Source organism: Typha latifolia, chromosome 2 (assembly GCF_019914945.1).
Source record: "Typha latifolia isolate L0001 chromosome 2, TyphaL0001v2, whole genome shotgun sequence".
NCBI lineage: Eukaryota > Viridiplantae > Streptophyta > Magnoliopsida > Poales > Typhaceae > Typha > Typha latifolia.
The window spans coordinates 8,430,621-8,450,200 of record NC_133087.1 but is presented as its reverse complement, the minus strand read 5'-3'; the positions used below and the strand labels follow the sequence as shown (position 1 = coordinate 8,450,200).

Genomic DNA, 19,580 nt, shown 5'->3' with positions numbered 1-19,580 from the left:
TATAGAACTGAAATTGCGAATGAATCGTTGATAAAATGAAGCTAGCCCATGAAAACTTCGTATGTCACTAATCGTCCTAGGTGTTGGCCAACTCTTTATGGCTTCTACTTTATCAGGATCAACTTTTATTCCTTCAGCTGGCACAATATAGCCAAGGAAGATCAAACTATCAGTTAGGAAGGTACATTTCTTAAGGTTGATATACAATTGATGTTCACGCAATGTTTCAAGCACTTTCCTAAGATGGCTTAAATGTGTTTTAGGACAAATGCTATATATAAGAATGTCATCAAAATACACTACAACGAATTTACCAATGAATGGACGAAGAACATGATTCATGTACGCATAAATGTACTTGGAGCATTTGACAATCCAAAGGGCATGACAAGCCATTCATATAATCCTTCTTTAGTCTTAAAAGCAGTTTTCCATTCGTCTCCGGGACGTACTCGTATTTGATGATAGCCACTCCTAAGGTCTATTTTAGAGAAGACTTTTGCACCACTCAACATGTCCAACATATCATCAAGTCTAGGGATCGGAAACCTATATTTAATCGTAATTTTGTTGATGGCACGACTATCAATACACATTCTCCAAGAGCCATCTTTCTTTGGTGTCAAAAGTGCAGGTACAGCAACTGGACTCAAACTTTCCTTAATGTACCCTTTCTTTTAAAAGATCACTAACTTGCCTATACAACTCTTCATGTTCAAAAGGACTCATTCGGTAGTAAGGTAAGTGAGGGAGACTAGCTCCAAGAATTAAGTCTATGCGGTGTTGAATTTCATGTAATGGGGGCAGGCCATTAGGAAGTTCATCAGGTGTGAGATCTGAAAATTCAGAGAGTAGTGGTTGGATTTTAAGAGGGATGTCAGATGTTTCTTTAATCTCTTTACTCATCAAAGCATACACTACGGGTGATTCAATCATGTGCAAGTAGTGCGAAAGAGACTTCGCCTGAGCCACGCATCCTCATGTGGAGCCCTTGGCGTTAGCATTACATGATGCATGACAAGTAATTGGCCTTTAGTATCACCAATTGCTTCATCTTTAGAGATGTTATCTTCTAATTCATTCTCATGTTCATTTTGACCTTCATCATTAATTAACTCATCTTCTTGTTTAATCAAATTAGATTGGTGTGTGATCTTTCTTAGAGGACAATCAGATGAACGATGACCAGGTTGCCTACATTTGAGACAAGTTAAAGGTGTAGGTCCTAATATACCTTTACTCTTAGCAAATACATCAGAATTGGATTGAGGAAGGACTGTTTGTGTTAATTTTGGTGGTTCCTTCCCGACAACTTGCATCCTAGTGGTACCTTTATCTGAATCAATTCTACGAAACCCTTGTCTTCTAAGTTTAGCTTCAGCCTTTGTGGCTTTGCTATAGGCTATGTCAAGGCGCAAGGTATCACACATGGTTAATTCATCTTGGATTTGAGGTTGCAACCCATTAGTGTAACGGGCAACCTTTTGCTCTTCACTTTCTTGTAGTTCAGTTCGTGCAAGTAAAGAATAAAATTCTTCAGTGTATTCTTGTACAGTTTTGGATCCTTGTCGCAAATTTTGAAGTTTTTGGAAAAGTGTTTGTGTATAATCAATAGGTAAAAACTTCCCTTAAACTTTTCTTTCATATGGGTCTAGGAATTGATTTTATCTTTTCCTTTTCTGATTCGATCATTTTGGATTTGTTTCCACCAAATTGACGCATGACCTTTCAATTTGAGGCTAACAAATTTTACCTTTTTGTCTTCTGGGATTTCTTTCCATTCAAAAAATTGGTCTATATGGTCGATCCAATCCAAAAATTCATCAGGTAATAATCGCCCTTCAAATTCGCTAACATCAATCTTAATTCCCTGATCCCACTTATCAACAGACCTATGTCTAATATGATGTGCATAATAATTCCTATCATCATCACTCCTTATATCTTGGACAGAAGTGTTGCCTTGTCTAGATGTTTTAGGAATATTCTCTGGTTGTGGATTGACTTGGATATTACCTAAGTGTTGTAAAATTTGATCCATTCCTTGTTGTAGTTGTAGAATTTGATGTTGTAATTGTGTGACATCTTCTCTAATATCAGTTGTGTTAAAATTTGCATTTGACATGATTCCAAAATAAGCTAGATAGTAAAGAACCTTTTTTTATTTTTTAGAAAAGATGCTAAACTATATCTATATGCAAGCAAACCCAAGAAAAAGAAAACTTACTCTGATACCAATTGATGCAAATCTAGTATGAATGCAATGTTTTGGAGAACAATCGACCCAAACAAGTAACTAAAGTAAAATATAATAAGCAATAAGCCAATAACTGATAAGAAGTTAATTGATTAAAATGATCACTACTAGATAGAATGAGAGAAAACTACTCAGGTAAGGCAGTAGCTTCCTCAACTCTCAAATAAGTACGTTGATAGTAGAAATGCCTAAAATATGGTGTAAGGAAAGAATTTAGAGTTTAGGTTTACCAATAAATGGAATAGTAGTACTTTTACTTTGAAACCAAGTCCTTCTCTTCACGTCCGGGCACCCAAAGATTCTTTTTCACTACTGGAATCTTTTGGACAGCAATAGTAACCAACAAAAAAAGTAGAGATTGAAGAAGAAGAGAGGTTTAGAGAGGAAGTAGAAGAGATTAGAGAAGAATCTTAAGACAGAGTAGGAGAAAGGGAGAGAAAGAAAGAGAGAGAGAGAGAAGAAGACCGTAGGAGAGAAAATGAGAGATTTCAAATAATTCTTATTCCAACTTGTCCTTGTTTCTCATGCAATAATCCTTAAATAGGTTAACAATTTTAATTCTAGCTGATTCTAATAGAAACTTATTTCCTAATAGGACTCTAATTGATCATCTTACCTAAATTGATTGACTCAATTTATGTAATAAATCAAGTGGACATCCCCCACATATAAGCTTACCATAACTATCAATTGAGATTCTAATAGGAATTCATTTCCTAATAGGATCCTAATTGATTAAGCCTACCTAAATTGACTAACCCAATTTAGGTAATAACTCAATATGGACATCCCCCGCATATATGCTGCCATATCTGTCAATTGACTAATCCAATTGATTATTTGAATTAAAAATCAACAATTAGACCAAAATTGGACTCGAGTAATTCTATTTTAGTCAAATTGAAGATGATGCCCACATCAGCCTTCCAATTGAAACAACAGTATCAATGTCAAGAACTTATTTTTATTTAGATTTATTTCCTTTGTTTCCTGATCCATTCTCTATTTCCTTGCTTAAGGGGCATATGGAATTGTGTACTGTGCTTTTTGAATCCAACATAAATTTTACAGTAATTGCTAAATTGTATTTTCTTTAATATCAACCATTGCGTTCATCTTTTTTGTTGCATTTAATTGGAGCAATTGCATCTTTGTTTGTTCCTGAATTGATCTGTTCATAATAGTCTTCGCAATCATGTAAGTCTTCTCCATGATATATTATATTTGCAAATTAATGCAGGTAAGACCATAAACCCGAAGAGTACACATGATCATAAATTCATATTTAGACATGAAAAAAAATAAATACTGATAGAAAAAAACTTTAGTAAGCAAGTAGCAACCTTAAATAAGGATGCACATATAATATTATCTTTTTGATAATTTGAATATACTTTGAGGTCGAGAAATATCTACCCTGTGATTGTAGTGAGGCCCTGAGTGGCGCATTTTTTTCCCTTCCTAAAATATACTTTTTAAGGAAAAGAAACTTCAAAATAAATATATGATTTCTAGAACTCATTTTTTCGTCTTCTCCTTTCTTTTTCTCTTCTGTCTTTCCTTTTCTCTTTGCTCCAAACCTGATCTGAACTCGTAAATCAGATCTAGCCAGCCTTTGGAGTTGTCCGACACCAATATTAACATATCTTGGTTGCTGAGCTTTGCAAACCTTCTTTCTATTGATGTCCATGTCCTTTCTTTGCTTATCTCTCTTTCAAGGTGGTCAACAGCAACGAGTTACCCTTTATTTTAATTCATTTGAGCTATGGAAGTGTGCATCTATTTTTGGTTATTCCCATGAACCGAAATTTACAATGTGTTGAAATATATGTTCTTTAATCTCAACCTTTGCATTCTTCATATTTCATTTAGTTGGAGGCTTGGGGCAGTTGCATCTTTGTTTATTATTTATTGACTGGTTCATAACACATATTGCTCTTTGCAATTGTATAAATCAAGGTTCGAAAAATCGGGATCGGCCTTTCGGAAAAACGATACATATCGACCGGATTGGCCGTTGGATCGGATTGGATTCTTTTTAATTACAAAAAATTCTAAATATTATTTTAAAATGCAGGAAATTTTTTAAAAATATAGGAAACATGACCAAAAAAAATAAAAAAAATAATTATTCACATATGAGCCCTACAAATTAAATAAAAGTACTAACTTACTCAAAAAGTTAAAACTTCGATGAATACCGAGCTGGCTCTCGTAAATTCCTGTGGTCGTCTTCATTATAATCATCATAAATTTGTAAGTAATGATGTGTAGGGCCTGGTACTTCAAAGAGTGATTGCATCATATCATTCATATGAAATGGATCTTGTTGTCTCTTAGGTGAATAATAATCAATATGTGGATCTTGTGTCTGAGGATACTGAGGAGAATAATAACCATTATATGGGTCATGTAATGATTTCAAACAATGAATACTTAATAAATCATAGTCATAGAAAGCAATATCCTGATACGACGTTGCTGATGTGTATAAACATCCTCAGTTTCTCTGTCTTCAATCCCTATGCTTTTCCCTTAGCAAATGTGGAAGGGACGATCTCACCATCAGGTTTATCATCGGGATCATCAGGATTATCACTGGCACTAGTAGCTATTACTATTTCTCGCTACCTAACGACTTGTAGCAGCCTCTACTCTAGTCGTGGTCTCCCCCAATGCCTCATCTAACTATTCTATCATCTAATAATTTATATTTCACTTCTCTGATCCGTAGAGTCAGGGGGTCATCTTCATCAAAAACATAATTTAAATCAATTAACTAATCATTTTATGTTTTTCTTTTTAAATTTCTCTCCTTCAATCTCATATTATAATGGCAAAACACTAATTTCTGTAATCTTTCTATTGTCAAATGATTACGTGTTTTGGTGTGAATTAAGAAAAATATATTCCAATTTCTTTTACACTAATGAAGATACAGTTTGACTTAAGATCTCTTTTATTATTGGTGTCAAATTTAATGCCTCATTCCATCCATAAATGGACCACCATTTAGTTGGATTGTTATGAGATATAGCTGCAGCAACTTTAGTAGTACTAAATTGATTAGCTCTCAATCTATATTTCTCTATCTGAAATTTATTATTGAATACATTTTATAAGAAATTAAATATATTGAACTTTGAAACAAATAATAATAAAATTATTTAATTGAATAATAACTCACTTCTTTATTGCAAAGGATTTGCTTATGATTATCAGGCTCTAGTCTATTGATTACTTTTTCTAACTCCCAGCAAGATTTCTGTTTTTTTAGGTTCGAGAAGTTCTACTGGCGATGAACAAGTTCCATCACTAGTGTGTAACCTTTGCAGTCTACTGGTTATGATACCTAGTCAGCCAAGTAATATTTATTTCTTTTGTTGACTTCAAAATAATCTTCGTGAGCTTAAATCTTTATTTCCTAATTGTGAGCATTTTAGTTCTCTTTTGATTTTTTTTTATATCATTTTCTTTTATGCCAAGTGATTTAACTCAATCCCGATGCATCTTTTGTTACATGCTAGAATTAGACTAGAGAATAAACCCTTTCAGAGTTTAGGATGGTGTTAGCATCAATGTTCATGCCCCAAGTACACATTGTGTAGCAGAGGTCAAATAAGCTTTTAAGGGAATCTATTGAATATTGGACTCTGATAATCAGAGAAATGGGTGTATAAGCTCTAACGGAATCTATTGAATATTGGACTCTGACAATCAGAGAAATGGGTGTGCATTTTTGGTAGTTTGATTCTCAAAGATGGGTTTACAATTGTGCTATTCCATTGCTTGCTGCTTATCAATAAGTCATCGATCCATTCTTGGTGCAAGAATCATTGGTGAAAGTTTCATTGGTTTCGTGGTTGAATCGGAATCGGTTATTGCAGATCTCGATCAATTTCGGTGGTGGATCGAAATTGACCGAAATTGCATTCCATGGGTGAAATCAACACATGATGTAATTTTTGTAAGAGTTTAACTCTGAGAAGTGGAGTACAACAGTTAACCCAATTTCAAGGCATCTGTGTGGCAAATCAGGCGGCTGGGTCAAGCAGGGGCGGGGCAATACATCTATGTCGATGGATCATTGGAAGAGAGAAGGGGGAGTAGTTGGGGTGCGCTGCCTAGAGCAAAAAATGAGAAGTATTCTGATTTATTATAAAAAGGAAAATGACTAGGAACCTGCCTAGTGCTGCTATAAATGTTTAGATTGATTATGGTGATAAATGGATGCAAATAGATGCAAAAAGTGGTGAAAGTGAGTGAGAGAGAGGCTACTTTGACCCCACCATTTGCTATGTGTTGCTCGCTACCGTAAAGCTGAGAGAGTGACAGAGAGTGAAAGATTAAGAGGAATGAAGGATTAGGGCTCGAAATATTGACTAACTCTTGAGGCCGACGAGACTCACTATTCGGCCAGATCCACTTCCCAAAGAGGCGGCCCAGCCCGCTAAGCGTTGAGGAGGGAAACCAAGCCCACCAAGGTGGCCCACCTGCATATCAGGGGCTGCCTTTACTGTTTGTGACTGCTGACGGCTGCCTTTTCACTTTTCAAAACACTGGCTGTATGTCATGCTATTGATGTGACATGGGATATTATAATTGCGTGATTGACTATGCCGATAAATGGAATCAAATAGATACAAAAAATGAAAAAAATATTCTGATTTAATAGAAACAGTAAAATGACTAGAAACCAGCCTAGACTGCTATAAATGTATAGTTTTGTGGGCGATTGACTATGATAAATGAATGGCTATAATCTCTCAAATTGTTGATCTTACATAAACAAAATGAGAAGATATATGTAAAGGATGTCCCCAAGTGATTCAACATTTCATGAATACATGAATCTTGATGCTAAGCATTCTTCACATTCATAATCTTATCTAGATTTTGAACTCTTACATAAGAATCCATAGAAAATCATTGAAGACTATTTCAATCACTGATGGTTGTGCTGAAAGCATGTGTCATGCTATGCCACCATCGGCACAACACGCCCTGGCGTTCCCTCAAGATGTTTTTGGGTCTTTGGCACGTTAATTTTTAGTTTTTAGTTTGAATATATTAAGACCTATAGTATAGTCTTTTATCTTTAGATTATTTTTGTAAATAACATATTTTATTAAAGGTGTAGCAATAGTCAAATATACATATTGTTCAACACATAATATGATTAATACATTTTTTAAAACTAATATCAATAATTGAACACTCTATAATATAATTGAACACATAATATTAATTGATAATAATTTACTAATTAAAAATAATATCTGATTGAACATAGAATAATGGGAAGGATTAAAGACTTCATTTACCAATACAAGAATAATACGAGAATGTTGTGTTAATTACTAAAGTTGCTTATGATAAAAATTAAAACAAAATAAAAACATAGAAGGGCTCCACATCAGCATGGGTCAACACGCACTCATATCGAACTGGCATGGCCATAATTGAATTTGATTGCTAGAGAAATCCTTTGATCCAATGAAGGCAAAAGATTTTGTTATCAATCAATCAATTTGTATTCCTAAATTTCCTTCCATGAGTGAATATAGTGGTCTATAAGGTAATAGTTGTAGGCTATTTTCTTAAGTAATATAAAACAAAGCCTGCATAGAAGGTAAGTATTTAAATGATAGTTGGTGAAATTCAAGTTCCCCTCTAGATTTTTGCTAAGCTCCTCTTGGAGGGAAATTATGAATTATTTGGTTTAGTCCCACATCATTTTCGAGTGAAGAGTGGTAAGATTGCATTATAAGGAGATGTGCTCTTGCTACTCCATTCTAAAGCTCTTTGGAGAGCCTCCATTTCAAAAAGCTCCATGAATGGGCAAAATAATGTGTGTATATATATATACATATATATATATATATATGTATGTATGTATAGAAAGAAAGAAAAAGAGAACAAAGGATTGTTCAAATGTTTTTTTGGGCATTTGAACGGTTTGGATCGAGAGCAAAGTTTGGTCAATCCTTCAAAGAGAGTTCAAACAATCTTAAGCGAGCGTTTAAATGTGGTTTCGGTCAACACTCCTAGAAATGTTTTTTCTCTTTGAAAAATGTCTCTAATTGGTCTAAAAGGTAATATTTCATATGGGATGTGTCCCGTCATGAAAATTAGTTTATTCTTAACAAATATATCTCTAAAACTCTTCAAATAAAGGGGTAGAGTAGCATCTTAAATATCAATCAATCCAACTCTTTTGTCTTCCTTCTTTCAAACAAGATTATTGATTTCAATCTTTATTTTTGATGTTTAGCATTGGTGATTGATCCTCAAATTCCTTGAAAGTACAATCCTTAGAAACTTAATAGTCAAGACATTAGATAGAATTATCAATAGTCCATCTATACCTCAGTGAGAAAATTACTATCCTAAAGATAGCTACAAGCATCTTGCTTTTCCAATCCAAACTTTTATTTGTTTCCTCTTTACTTCACAAATTTCCTCAACAGTAGTACCCAAGGATCTTAGAGGAATTATTTTAGTTCTCAATATTCTAAAACAATCTTATTCTTGAAGGAAGTATACAAGTACATGCCCTTCATCTATGTGATGTGCATTGGTATCAAGTATCTGATTTAAAACTTTCCCCTGGACTTTCAAATAGACTTGAGTCACCACGGAAAATCGCAAACGATTTATACCAGGACTGTTCTCTAAGTCGTACCAACAGTAGTTATTTTTTTTTCACAATTTTTAATATTTAAACGAAGTTTGGTGATGCACTGAATATAATGATTAAATGCACACAAAAATAAAACAATTAAATTTTCGTACATACAAATGAAATAAATAGATTTGCACACAGAAATTGTAACAATTAAATTTTTACACGTAAAGGTGAAATAAATAATTTGCACATAGAAAATTTAACATGGTCTGACAGGTACAAAATATAATAAAATAAATATGTGAGTGAATCCACTCATCTGAGTCTAGGCAAGACAACTGAATCTCAAATCCCTAGCTCACGTGCTAAAAATCACCACCTTTAATAATAAATAACAATAACATTTTTAATAAAAAATATTAAAAATTTTCTACAATTTAACTCAATAATTATTAATTTGGGCCAAAATAAGCCCAATTCAGTTGGGTTGGGCTACAGTTAGCCCGCAGCCCACCCAACTAACACCTAAATGGATTGGGCCCAAGGGCCAATCCAATTAACTAATGGAACCGGGTCGGGTTCCTTGGATTCGGATCCAACGCGACCCGAATCCAAAAATAAAAGGGGAGAAGACCAGACTCGGTTGCCCGAGTCTGTCTTCTCTAAGCCGAAGAGAGAGAGAGAGAGAGAGAGAGAGAGAGAGAGAGAGAGAGAGAGAGAGAGAGAGAGAGAGAGAAAGAGAGAAAGGAAAAGAGAGAAAGGAAAAGAGAAAGAAGAAGACGCCGACGGCCACTGCGGCGACGGTTCGCCGGCCGCACCCTTAGCTCCCCAACACCCACACGGTGCCGCTGTCCTCGCGGAGGAGAACCTGCGAACGATGGTCAATCCCATGACCGATGGCGACCGGAGCCACGAAGACTCCAGCGGTGAACGCCCACGGCACGAGGTCAACAATAAGATGCTTCCAGACGGAGCGACTGCGACTCGAAGCCGCCGGCCGGCCTAATTCGCCGGTGAAGCCGAAATTCCAAAATAGGTATTTTCAATTTACCCTATTAACTTTAATTAAAATTAATGTGTGGGAGAGGGCTTACCAACGAGTCGTATGGTGGTCTTTGATTGCTCGAGCAGCGCTCCAGCGATCCGATTCCACAGCGACGACTCCGACGGCGAGAGCAAATAAGAAAACGGAGGGGAAAAAGAAGAGAGAGAAGAGGGCTGAGATGGTTAAGCAGAGAGAGACGGGTTAGGGTTTTAATTTATAGATTAAAAGAAGATCAAATCTAATCCGATTCAGATTAGATGAGATCTCTACGCCTCGTCGCGTGCCGGAGAGGGAGAGGGGAGGGGTTGCACGTGCACGATTTCTATTTGTATGAAAACTATATGAGACGTTAAAATACTCAGTAAATAAATTTTGAAGAATATCGTCAGTATTTAATGTAACATTTTAATGTTATTCTTGTGCCGACAAATGAAGTCGTTGATCCTCCTCGTCATTTTACATTTAACTAGATATTAATTATATTATGGAGTATTTAATTATATTATAGAGTGTTCAATTATTAATATTATTTTTAATGAATGTCTTCAATCATAGTATGTGTTGAATAATATTTATATTTTATTATTATTTTATCTTTAAGGATAATGGTAACTCTACCATTAGCTAGTTCATTTTCATTTATTAATTTATTTATTAATTTCTTCGTAATAGAAATATATGTCCTACTGAGATAGAATTTATAATTTGCTATTCTCTTGCCTAGCAGGCAAAGATTTACCTTTGATTCTACTCACATTAGACCTAGTGCTCAGATAGTTTGGTCAATAGTAAGTCAAGAAAGATTGAATGATGATGTGGGCGAGGGTTTTTGAGGAATACAAATAACCTCCAGTTTTTTTCTAAAATAGGTCATTTACAAAAATAATCTAAGATAAAGCATTATAATGTAGGTTTAAATTTTTAATACATATATTTAAATAAAAAATCGAAGATTGACATATTAAAGACCTAAAAATATTTTTAAATATTTTAAAAAGTTTATTAAAAATATTATAAATGCATGCGAGTGGCACGATGCTTAGCATGCCCCATGCCGATCGGCACGTGCCATGCGGATGGTGGCATGGCACGGCCATCGTTGTTTAAGATTATTTATAACAACTTTTCCTTGCTAAAATTAGCTCTTATGGAAGCGCCTAAGATGATTTCCAAGCTAATTGTTTCTTCAATGCTTGGTTTCCACCTTTCCATTACACTAGCAGAACTATCTAGCATTCATAATCCTTTCCTCAATTATTTTGATTCCATGTTTTGCCAATCTTGTCTTTTTCTCCTCTAGGGGCATGTGAGGAAGGTGTTGAATACCAAGGGCGGAAGTTGCTGTTGCTTCTTAGTTACCCCTCGTTGTAAGTATTGGAAAGCGCTAGATCTTGTCATGTTCTACACTTTTGTCATGATTTCCAGCTGACCATTGTCCTGGACCTCCTGGTAGAACATCATCTACAATTAAGATGAGGATACTCTGCGCAATCATTCAATTAACTACTAGCCTTTCTCAGCACAAGCTTCCTTACCATGCACAAAGCACAACGGTACGATGTTCCTTTATTATGATGGTAGCATATGTTGATATTTACTTTTCTTTACCGCAGCTGTTGGCTGGAATGAATGTAATGCAAAAACATGATTTATCCTCTTAGTCTAGCTAAAGAATATAAGGAACAGACTCTTATCTTTTTCCTCTAATGATTCCTATAATTTCATCATCTCAAAACAAATGTAGCAAATAGCTTGTGTAAGTGGTGGCTAAAAAAGATTGTTGGACGTTGAGGGCAGTATACGCCGTTTATCTTATGTATTTCTGCAGAACTTTTATTTGCTTCCAATAATAGTGTTGTCGGCTTTTATTAAAGTGAATGTCTCAGATATATATTTGACCTGCAAACTTTTTTATTTTAATGTTTGACAATTTAGGGAAGTTGACAGATATAACGCGTTATGATTTATAAAATCAAGTATTTGTGTTCATGGACTTTTCATTTTTTTTTTCTTAAATTCATGCTTATAGAAAATAATTTAAGCATAAGAAATTTATTCAATAGGAGGGGCATTGAGATAATTGATCATAGAGAAGCAAGTTTTGTTATCAGTTATCACATCTTGTGCCCTGCCAACTGGTCACCTAGAAGGTTGTGCAGACGGCAAGATTGGTAATTTCATACAATAGGGGCATATGATAGAGAGAGAGAGAGGTGGCAAATGGTTTTGAAAGAGGGAGTAATAGTGGGGACCATCATGAGATTGCGAGAGAAAGAGGGAGACAGATTTTACCGAGTGCAAGAAGGGGACCAACATCATTATCTTACAGTGGTAGGAGTATAATCCAACCTTTCAGTCTTTCCTTCTATGATGTTGTTGTAGTACTGTTTCTGGATGTACTAAGGGTTGTCGCATTGTCGTGCCAGAGGAACGGGGCATGCTGACCTTTGCTTGGCATGGTATGTATCATTGCCACATGCTATGCTGAGCCGACATCTCATGCCATGTACCATTCCAAGCTGGCGGGTTGTTAGCACGATAGATAACCTTGACATGCCCAAAAAATAACTTTTAACCTTATATGCCTTAAAAGTTAAGATAGGTTTTAAAGGCTAATTAAGTATTTAAGGATTAAGAGATATGCAATTCAGTTCTAATCCTTTCCTATTTTTTATGAAGGCTTTTAGAATTTAATTGCATTTGGATTTTTGATTTAGCATATAAAACTGAGTATATATAGCTTCTATAGTCGATGCACATTTTATTATAATGAAATGCACACAATTTACATATGCGGTAGGCAGTATAATTTATTATTAAAATTAAAAAAAATAAATGTAATTAAAGTGCAAAAACCCCATTTTCTATATTGGGGCAAATAACTTTGAGAAAACTAAAATGTTCATTTAGTTGTAAAATTTGTAATGTAATTTGTACTAGTTAAGCACCAAAAGTGAACAGTATCAAAATAGATGATAGAGGCTTGGGTTTGTTTAAAGTAAGATACGCTTTATAATTCAGGACAAACTCCTCGATTGTCGATTTGAGAAGAATAAATAGGAAAAATAACAAAACCCGGAGAATCCACCAACTAGGGTGTTGGAATATACCGACATTGGAATCTACTAACAAACACTCAATATGCAAAAACTCTCAAAATGTTCATTAGCCTATAAAAAGAGGATTACAAGTCTTTATATAGGCAAAGTTAAGTAAAAGACAAAAAGACGAAAATAGCCCTATAAGGCTAGTCACAACCTGTAATAAGCTAGAGGGCTACGGGTGAAGCCCTCTTATGCTTATGGGAGTAACCGTGATAAATAGTGGTGTCTACACAAATTCTCCGGGGTGGAAGAAACTCGACTTAGTCGAGTGTGGGTGTGAATGGCTCTGATAGTATTATAAGATGTCAAGGTCAAGCTGTTGTAACTCCTCACGAATAATCGACGTACAGTCAGAATTTTGTCAACCTTGCTAGCGAACAAGAAAATGGTGAACCCTTTCTTTTGCAGTAAATATTATTTGATCATCTAAAATAGCATCTATTTTTTCTTGTAGTGTGACGAAAAGGAGAAGTGGTGGATAGTATATCAGGTATGTCTGGAATAGTAGCCGATATAGCATATGGTTCCGTGAAGATGTTAGAGGCAATTGGTAAGCCACTAAATCCTTAATATTAAAAGTACAACTAATGCCGTAATCAGAGAGAATATCAATGACATAAGCATTTGTTCCTACATGTTTCAAAACTTAGCATGGTCATGCAATATGAGCGTGCAACTTTCGAACAGCTTCTGAAGGGAACGGTTCGGGTCTGACATGAATCATGACATGATCTTTTACATTAAACTCTTTGGCACGCTTGTACAAGTCGGCATGTATTTTATACTGAAGATTGCTTGCCTCAATTTGCTTAGCAATCTAATAGAAAAAATAAAAATGATGTGCAAATATTTCGGCAAACTCAGAGACTTTAACAGATGACATGGGCAACAGATCTAAAGGCTTACATGTTTTAAAACCACAAACAACTTCAAATGGGCTCATGCCTATAGACATATTGATAGAGTTATTATATGCAAATTGGGTAATAGGAAGAATGACATCCTAGTTTCTGTTATAATTACTAACAAGACATCGCAAAAGATTTTCAAGACTATGATTGAGATGTCAGTTTGACCATCGGTTTGGGGATGATAAGTTATAGAGAACTTTAACTTTGTGCTAACCATATGCCATAAGGTTTTTCAAAAATAGCTCATAAAGCGAATATCGCAGTCGAATACAATAGTTTTTGAAAGACCATATAATTTGACTATATAGGTAAAATACAATTTTGCCACATGTGAAGCATAAGAGGTCTTGGTAGAAGGAATAAAATGAGCTATCTTAGAGAAGTGATCCATGGCCACAAAGATCGGATCATGTTTTTCAAAGGTGCAAGGTAATCGAAGGACAAAATCTATACGTCCTACAATGGGTGATCAGGCACAGGTAACGGGGTGTAAAGTCTAGTGTTTTATTTTCGGTGTTTTGCTAGTTGATAGGTTCTATAAGAAAGACGGTTGCTATTTAAAGATTAATAAATAACACTATAGATAGGATGGATGTTACCGAATTTCACAAACCACTAAAAGGCGGTAGCAGTCCGATAATGGCAGTAGTGGCAGCGATAGCAGTGACAGAGGCGGCTGTGGCAGGGGCAGTAGCAATGGTAGCAATAGGCGGCGGTGGTAGATGACAGATGGCAGGTGTAGCAAACAGCAGCGGTGAAAGGAGTTGTGATAGCAACGGTGGCTATGGCAGTAGTGGCGGCAACAATGGTAGCGGTAGCAACGACAGTGGCAGTGGCAGTAATAGAGGCGCTAGTGGTAGTAGTAGAGGTGGCGGTGACGGTGGTGAAAGCTGCAGGAGGTTGCGGCACTGGCAGCAGTGTTGACAACAATGGCAGCTACAATGATTGTGATGAAGGCCGCAGGAGGCACTAGTGAGAGTGGGGGTGGTGCAGGCAGTAGAGGCCGCAGGGAGCAAAAGTGGTGGAGTCCGTAGGGCATCATGGTGAGGCGGTGGAGGTCGGAGAGCGTGATGAGGGTGGGAGGGCCGAAGAAGACGATCGGCTGTCAGCGGTGGCGTCTGCGGGAATCGGCTGCGACATCATCGAGTGGAGCGATGCTGGTGAAGATGATGATGTGGAGGCTAATGAGGGTGGTAGGGGTTTGGGTTTAAGGAAGGGAGATTGGAGGAATATGTTATAGTTGCCTGATAAGGGAGTTGTAGAATACCTCTCCCGTGTACGTGGATGTCTCCCTTTCTTCTATGAGCTGCCATGGATTTAGTGGTTGACGTCATTGTGGATGCATGCCAAGGAAGGCTGACTCTGATACTCAACTTGTTACGGTCGCCCTCGAAGAAGATGATTGTTTATCTGATTTGTTAATCTGGACAGAACTCAACAAGGAATTTGCGAAGGATCGATCCAAATGTTGGAATGATTTAGAATTCGGATATGTCGTTCCTTTTGAAGTTAGGAATCTAACGCAATCGAAATCTCATCAATCGGGCTAATAGATTGACAGTTATGAAGGAAACAATGACGAAAAGTCAGGAGGCGGCGGGATGGATGTGGATTATTTGGTTAGGGCTATGGAGATGATGATAGGTATAGAGGATAGTTAGTGCTTTGAACAAGATGAGATATGAGAAGGGAGCTTCCAAGTATGGCTGGTCACTGGAGGGAGGAGGGAGAAAAGACGGAGGATTAACCTCGGCCATAGATGAAAGCTTGGGTTAGATTTCGAGAGCGATGGAGGAGAGAGAAGTTGGCTTAAGCCTAGATGCAAAGTAAAGTTTCGATAATTAATAATTCCAAGTTGGCTGTTTTTTTACATATTTAGAGACTAACCAATTATCCAAAACTAATTATATAAAAATAATTATATATTGTAAAAATAATTATATATGACAAGCTAGCATTTTTATATGCAAAAAATAAAAAATAATTAAATATGACATATTGGATCAATTTTTGTATTCGTTTTGGATAAAAGTAGGAAATTTTAGTTGGTGTATTCGAACATCAAGTTTGAATGATTGCACAGTGTTTGCACATACAGAGCATTGTTTTTGACCATTTAAACGTGGTCAAGGGGCGTTTGAACGCCTGTCAGTTATGTTGTTTCGTATTAGGGTTTGTTTATGGTTTTTGGACAATTAGCTAGCCTCTAAATTTGTGGAATAGCAGTCACTTTGAGATTATTAATTATTGGAGCTTTTTTTTGCATCTAAGCTTGAGCTAATCTTCTCCCTCTTCCTTCCTCCCCCTCGGTATCCACCCTGAGCTTTCTACTACGATCGAGGTTAATCCTCTGTCGTCTCTCCCTCCAGACTCTAGCGGCCAACCATACTTCAAAGCTCTCTTTTCCTACCTCGTCTTGTTTAAGGTACTATCCTTATCCTCCATAGCCATTATCCATTTTCATTCCCTAACCCTAACCATACTACCATTTGCCATCAATTACGTCCATTCTGTCATCTTCTAATCTTTGGTTATTATTTTCTCTATATCTTTTAATCTATATACCCAACCAACGAGATTTTAGTCTTGTCGGATTCCTAACTTTCAAATAGATAATATCTGAATCTCAGATCATTTCAACAATTAAATCAATCCCTATTGCCTTCAAAAGTTGTGTTTAGTTCTGTTCAGAATAGCAACTTGGATCGACAAACATTTTCCTCAAGGGCGATTGTAACATATTAGATTTACTAAATTACACTAAAGTCAAAGCAATAAAGTTCTAAATTAATAAGACACTCATTTAGGTAATCATTATTAACCATGGAACATAAAATCGATTAGCTCACTAAAATTGGGCTGGCGAGCCACCCTTTGGGGATAGGATGTCCGATACTTCTTTGGTCGCTCCTAAACTAGTAGTTGAGGCTACTAAAGAACTGGTTTTCCAGTAATGGGCTTTAACTCCGAGCCCTAGTAGAGAGGGTTTGGGAGACGTCGCAACAATGGTTCCCATACCCGGTAGAAGCATCAAATTATTAGTACTAATCTAGTCACTAACTCAAAAATATACTTTTTCATAACATGATCTCTTTGAGGAAACATACCTTTAATTATTGTCATGCTTAACTAATTTCTTTAGATCTAATATTGTGATTTCAAACATAAAAGAATTTACTCTTTTCGCTAAAGTCTACATAACATGAACAAGACCAAAACTAACTCAAATATGTCTCCATTGCTAAAATAAGCTTCATCCTCGAAACGGAGTAACTGCCACTAGATATCACACTAATTTTTTATTTTTTATTTTTGGTTTAGGGATATCACAAGAATCTATCGAATTGGGTGAAGAAGATGGAAAGGTTTAAAGGATAGTGGATAGTAGATGCAATCCATTATCATAAGTTACTATCCATTATCACTTGAATTCGGATCCCTTAAGATAACTTCGATGACTCAGATCCTTTATCACTCAAGTTGGGTTCTGTTAATATTCTTTATGATCTGTTATCATAAGTAAATAAACCCTGTTGTCTTCTTCACCCTTTCCTTGCGGCTGCAATGACTGAGATGGAGAATATGTGGTGAGGATCTAGAATTGTAACCCTTGTTATCATTCACTTAAACTGAGCAAGTAATGATTTATTCATACGAACTGGTACTCGATACAATAGTAGTTAATTGAAGCATCTCATTAATTTTATAAGAAACTTTTAAGATCACCGTATAGTAATTTTTATCTTGGCATTGTACAATTAATCCTTGATTTCCCAATTTAATCATTGCACTCTAAGAAAATGTCCTTTTTGAAAAGCTCCTTGTCTTTCTAATCTATGCAGGTTGCTGGAAATGATCGACTATACTATGGAGAGTTATCCTATCTTCAAGAGCTTACATCTGTCTCCAATCTTGCACTCCAGAACCTAGATGATGTGATTGAACAGGAACCTCATCTGGTTAGTCTCTACTCTCTAGCATGTTGTTGCACATCTCAATGAACAGATTTCATCATATAGTATGTAAGATTTTTTTCTTGATTCTTTAACAAGGCTACACGTGGGAAATTGGCTTTAGAAGCTTGCAACTGCATACTTCTGTCATTTAAAGTAAGTCATGCTGTAATTAAAATTGAGTCCGCTCTGTTACGACTTTAGTTATTGCACTTAGTGATTTAGAAATCATCTCTTGACCATACTTATTGATTTAGAAATCATCTCATGCACATACAGGTTAATGACAGACTATCTTTAAGGTGCTCCAGATTCATGGATATTGCCAAGACATGCTTGCATCTAGATGACAAGTATCTGCTGTCATTGATAAATTTCCTTGATAAGAAATTAACAAAGATGTAAGGAGCAGGAACTGCTGTTTACATTGAATGAAGGTTGGTAACTCAGTTTTGATGATTTGAGACCCACATGTTTCTAGCAATTTAGGAAATGTTCACTGTTAGTCGATGATTTTAAGTTTTTAAGTTCCACAAATTTACAGGCAACTGAAGCTAACATGGTGATCAAGGATGGCGAAAGCATGTGGTAGTGCCTGTTGTATGTGGGCATATTTGGGGATATCCTGTATATGGAAGGTATGATCAAAATAGAACGGGGTCATTTGTATTTCTTATTCATCAGGGGGTTTCCTTTATACTCTCATTCTCTCCACGCCAGGTGAGCAGATAATAGATTTACAAAAAATGCATAGTTTAGAAATTCAGCTCCACAAACTTTCAATTTTCTGTGTGTTCAGATGCTGCAAGTACAGCAAGCGTTAGGAATATGGTGTGTAAGGGTAATCAAGTTATCGCCTTTTTTTTGTTGTTTATAAGAAATGGTGATCAGACCCCAATTAAAATGTAATCAAGTTATTGATTACCGTTGTGTATTTTCACTTCTGGTTGACTTTCCTTTTTTCTCCCTACAGATCTCATGATGCTAGAGCACCTAGTCCACTTTGTACTCTTCAATGTACTTGTAGTCTAGATATGTGATGTCAAGAATCTATTATTAGTGTCTCGTCGTAATCTATCATTATTAATAATTCAGAGTAGCTGAACATTTATGCTACATGCAAAGAATGAAGCTTATGTTTGGGCCTGTCATTCCGCATTCAGGTTTGAACCATATACAATCATGTCTAAGTTAATCTTTTGAGTAACATACAACTGAACTGTCACAGCAACAAGGTAATTAGGACAAAAGGTCGAACGTTGACTATTATACTAAATCGCATTATTCTTACCCTCCTTTGACATCTTTAGGACAAACCACTTTGGCAATTTGAATAGCCACATGATGTTACAATTTTCCTATATTCTTCCTCTAGCCTCCTTCCCTACCATCTCTCTCTTGTTCTCCTCTATTGAACTTTCAATCTAGGCTGTCGTCTTCTCCAAGGACATCGACTTCATTCCCTCCTCGCCTGTAGCACCTCCCTAGACCATAAAATTGATTTTTATTTATTATCAAATCAATCATTAGGCTCGGCCCTCCCTCCCACCTCTTCCTCTCATTATCTTAAATCTACTATTACCACCATCCATTAATTTGTTGCCACCATCCATCCACCATCTAACCCATCTTAGCAAGGGACATTATAACTAGTATTTAGAGCCACCATTCCTTCGAAGTGC

At 36.1% G+C, this 19,580-nt stretch overlaps 1 protein-coding gene across 8 annotated transcripts in view; it reads left to right on the top strand.

Moving 5' to 3' along the window:
- The window catches only part of LOC140782091 (uncharacterized), a 57,180-nt gene extending 38,348 nt beyond the window's left edge, over positions 1-18,832 (top strand). For 4 of the 8 annotated variants that reach the window (XM_073128467.1, XM_073128465.1, XM_073128464.1 and 1 more), the window contains 7 exons: positions 5,535-5,621; positions 11,231-11,297; positions 11,384-11,483; positions 17,788-17,904; positions 17,998-18,054; positions 18,178-18,335; positions 18,443-18,832. In XM_073128467.1, the coding sequence (XP_072984568.1) occupies positions 5,535-5,621; positions 11,231-11,297; positions 11,384-11,483; positions 17,788-17,904; positions 17,998-18,054; positions 18,178-18,303 (554 nt within the window). In that variant the 3' untranslated portion in view covers positions 18,304-18,335; positions 18,443-18,832. Of the gene's footprint in view, positions 1-5,534; positions 5,622-11,230; positions 11,298-11,383; positions 11,484-13,488; positions 13,585-17,787; positions 17,905-17,997; positions 18,055-18,177; positions 18,336-18,442 lie in introns of all 8 variants that reach the window. The other 4 variants (XR_012107784.1, XR_012107785.1, XM_073128468.1 and 1 more) reach the window with 4 other exon arrangements.
- Positions 18,833-19,580: the final 748 nt, after the last annotated feature.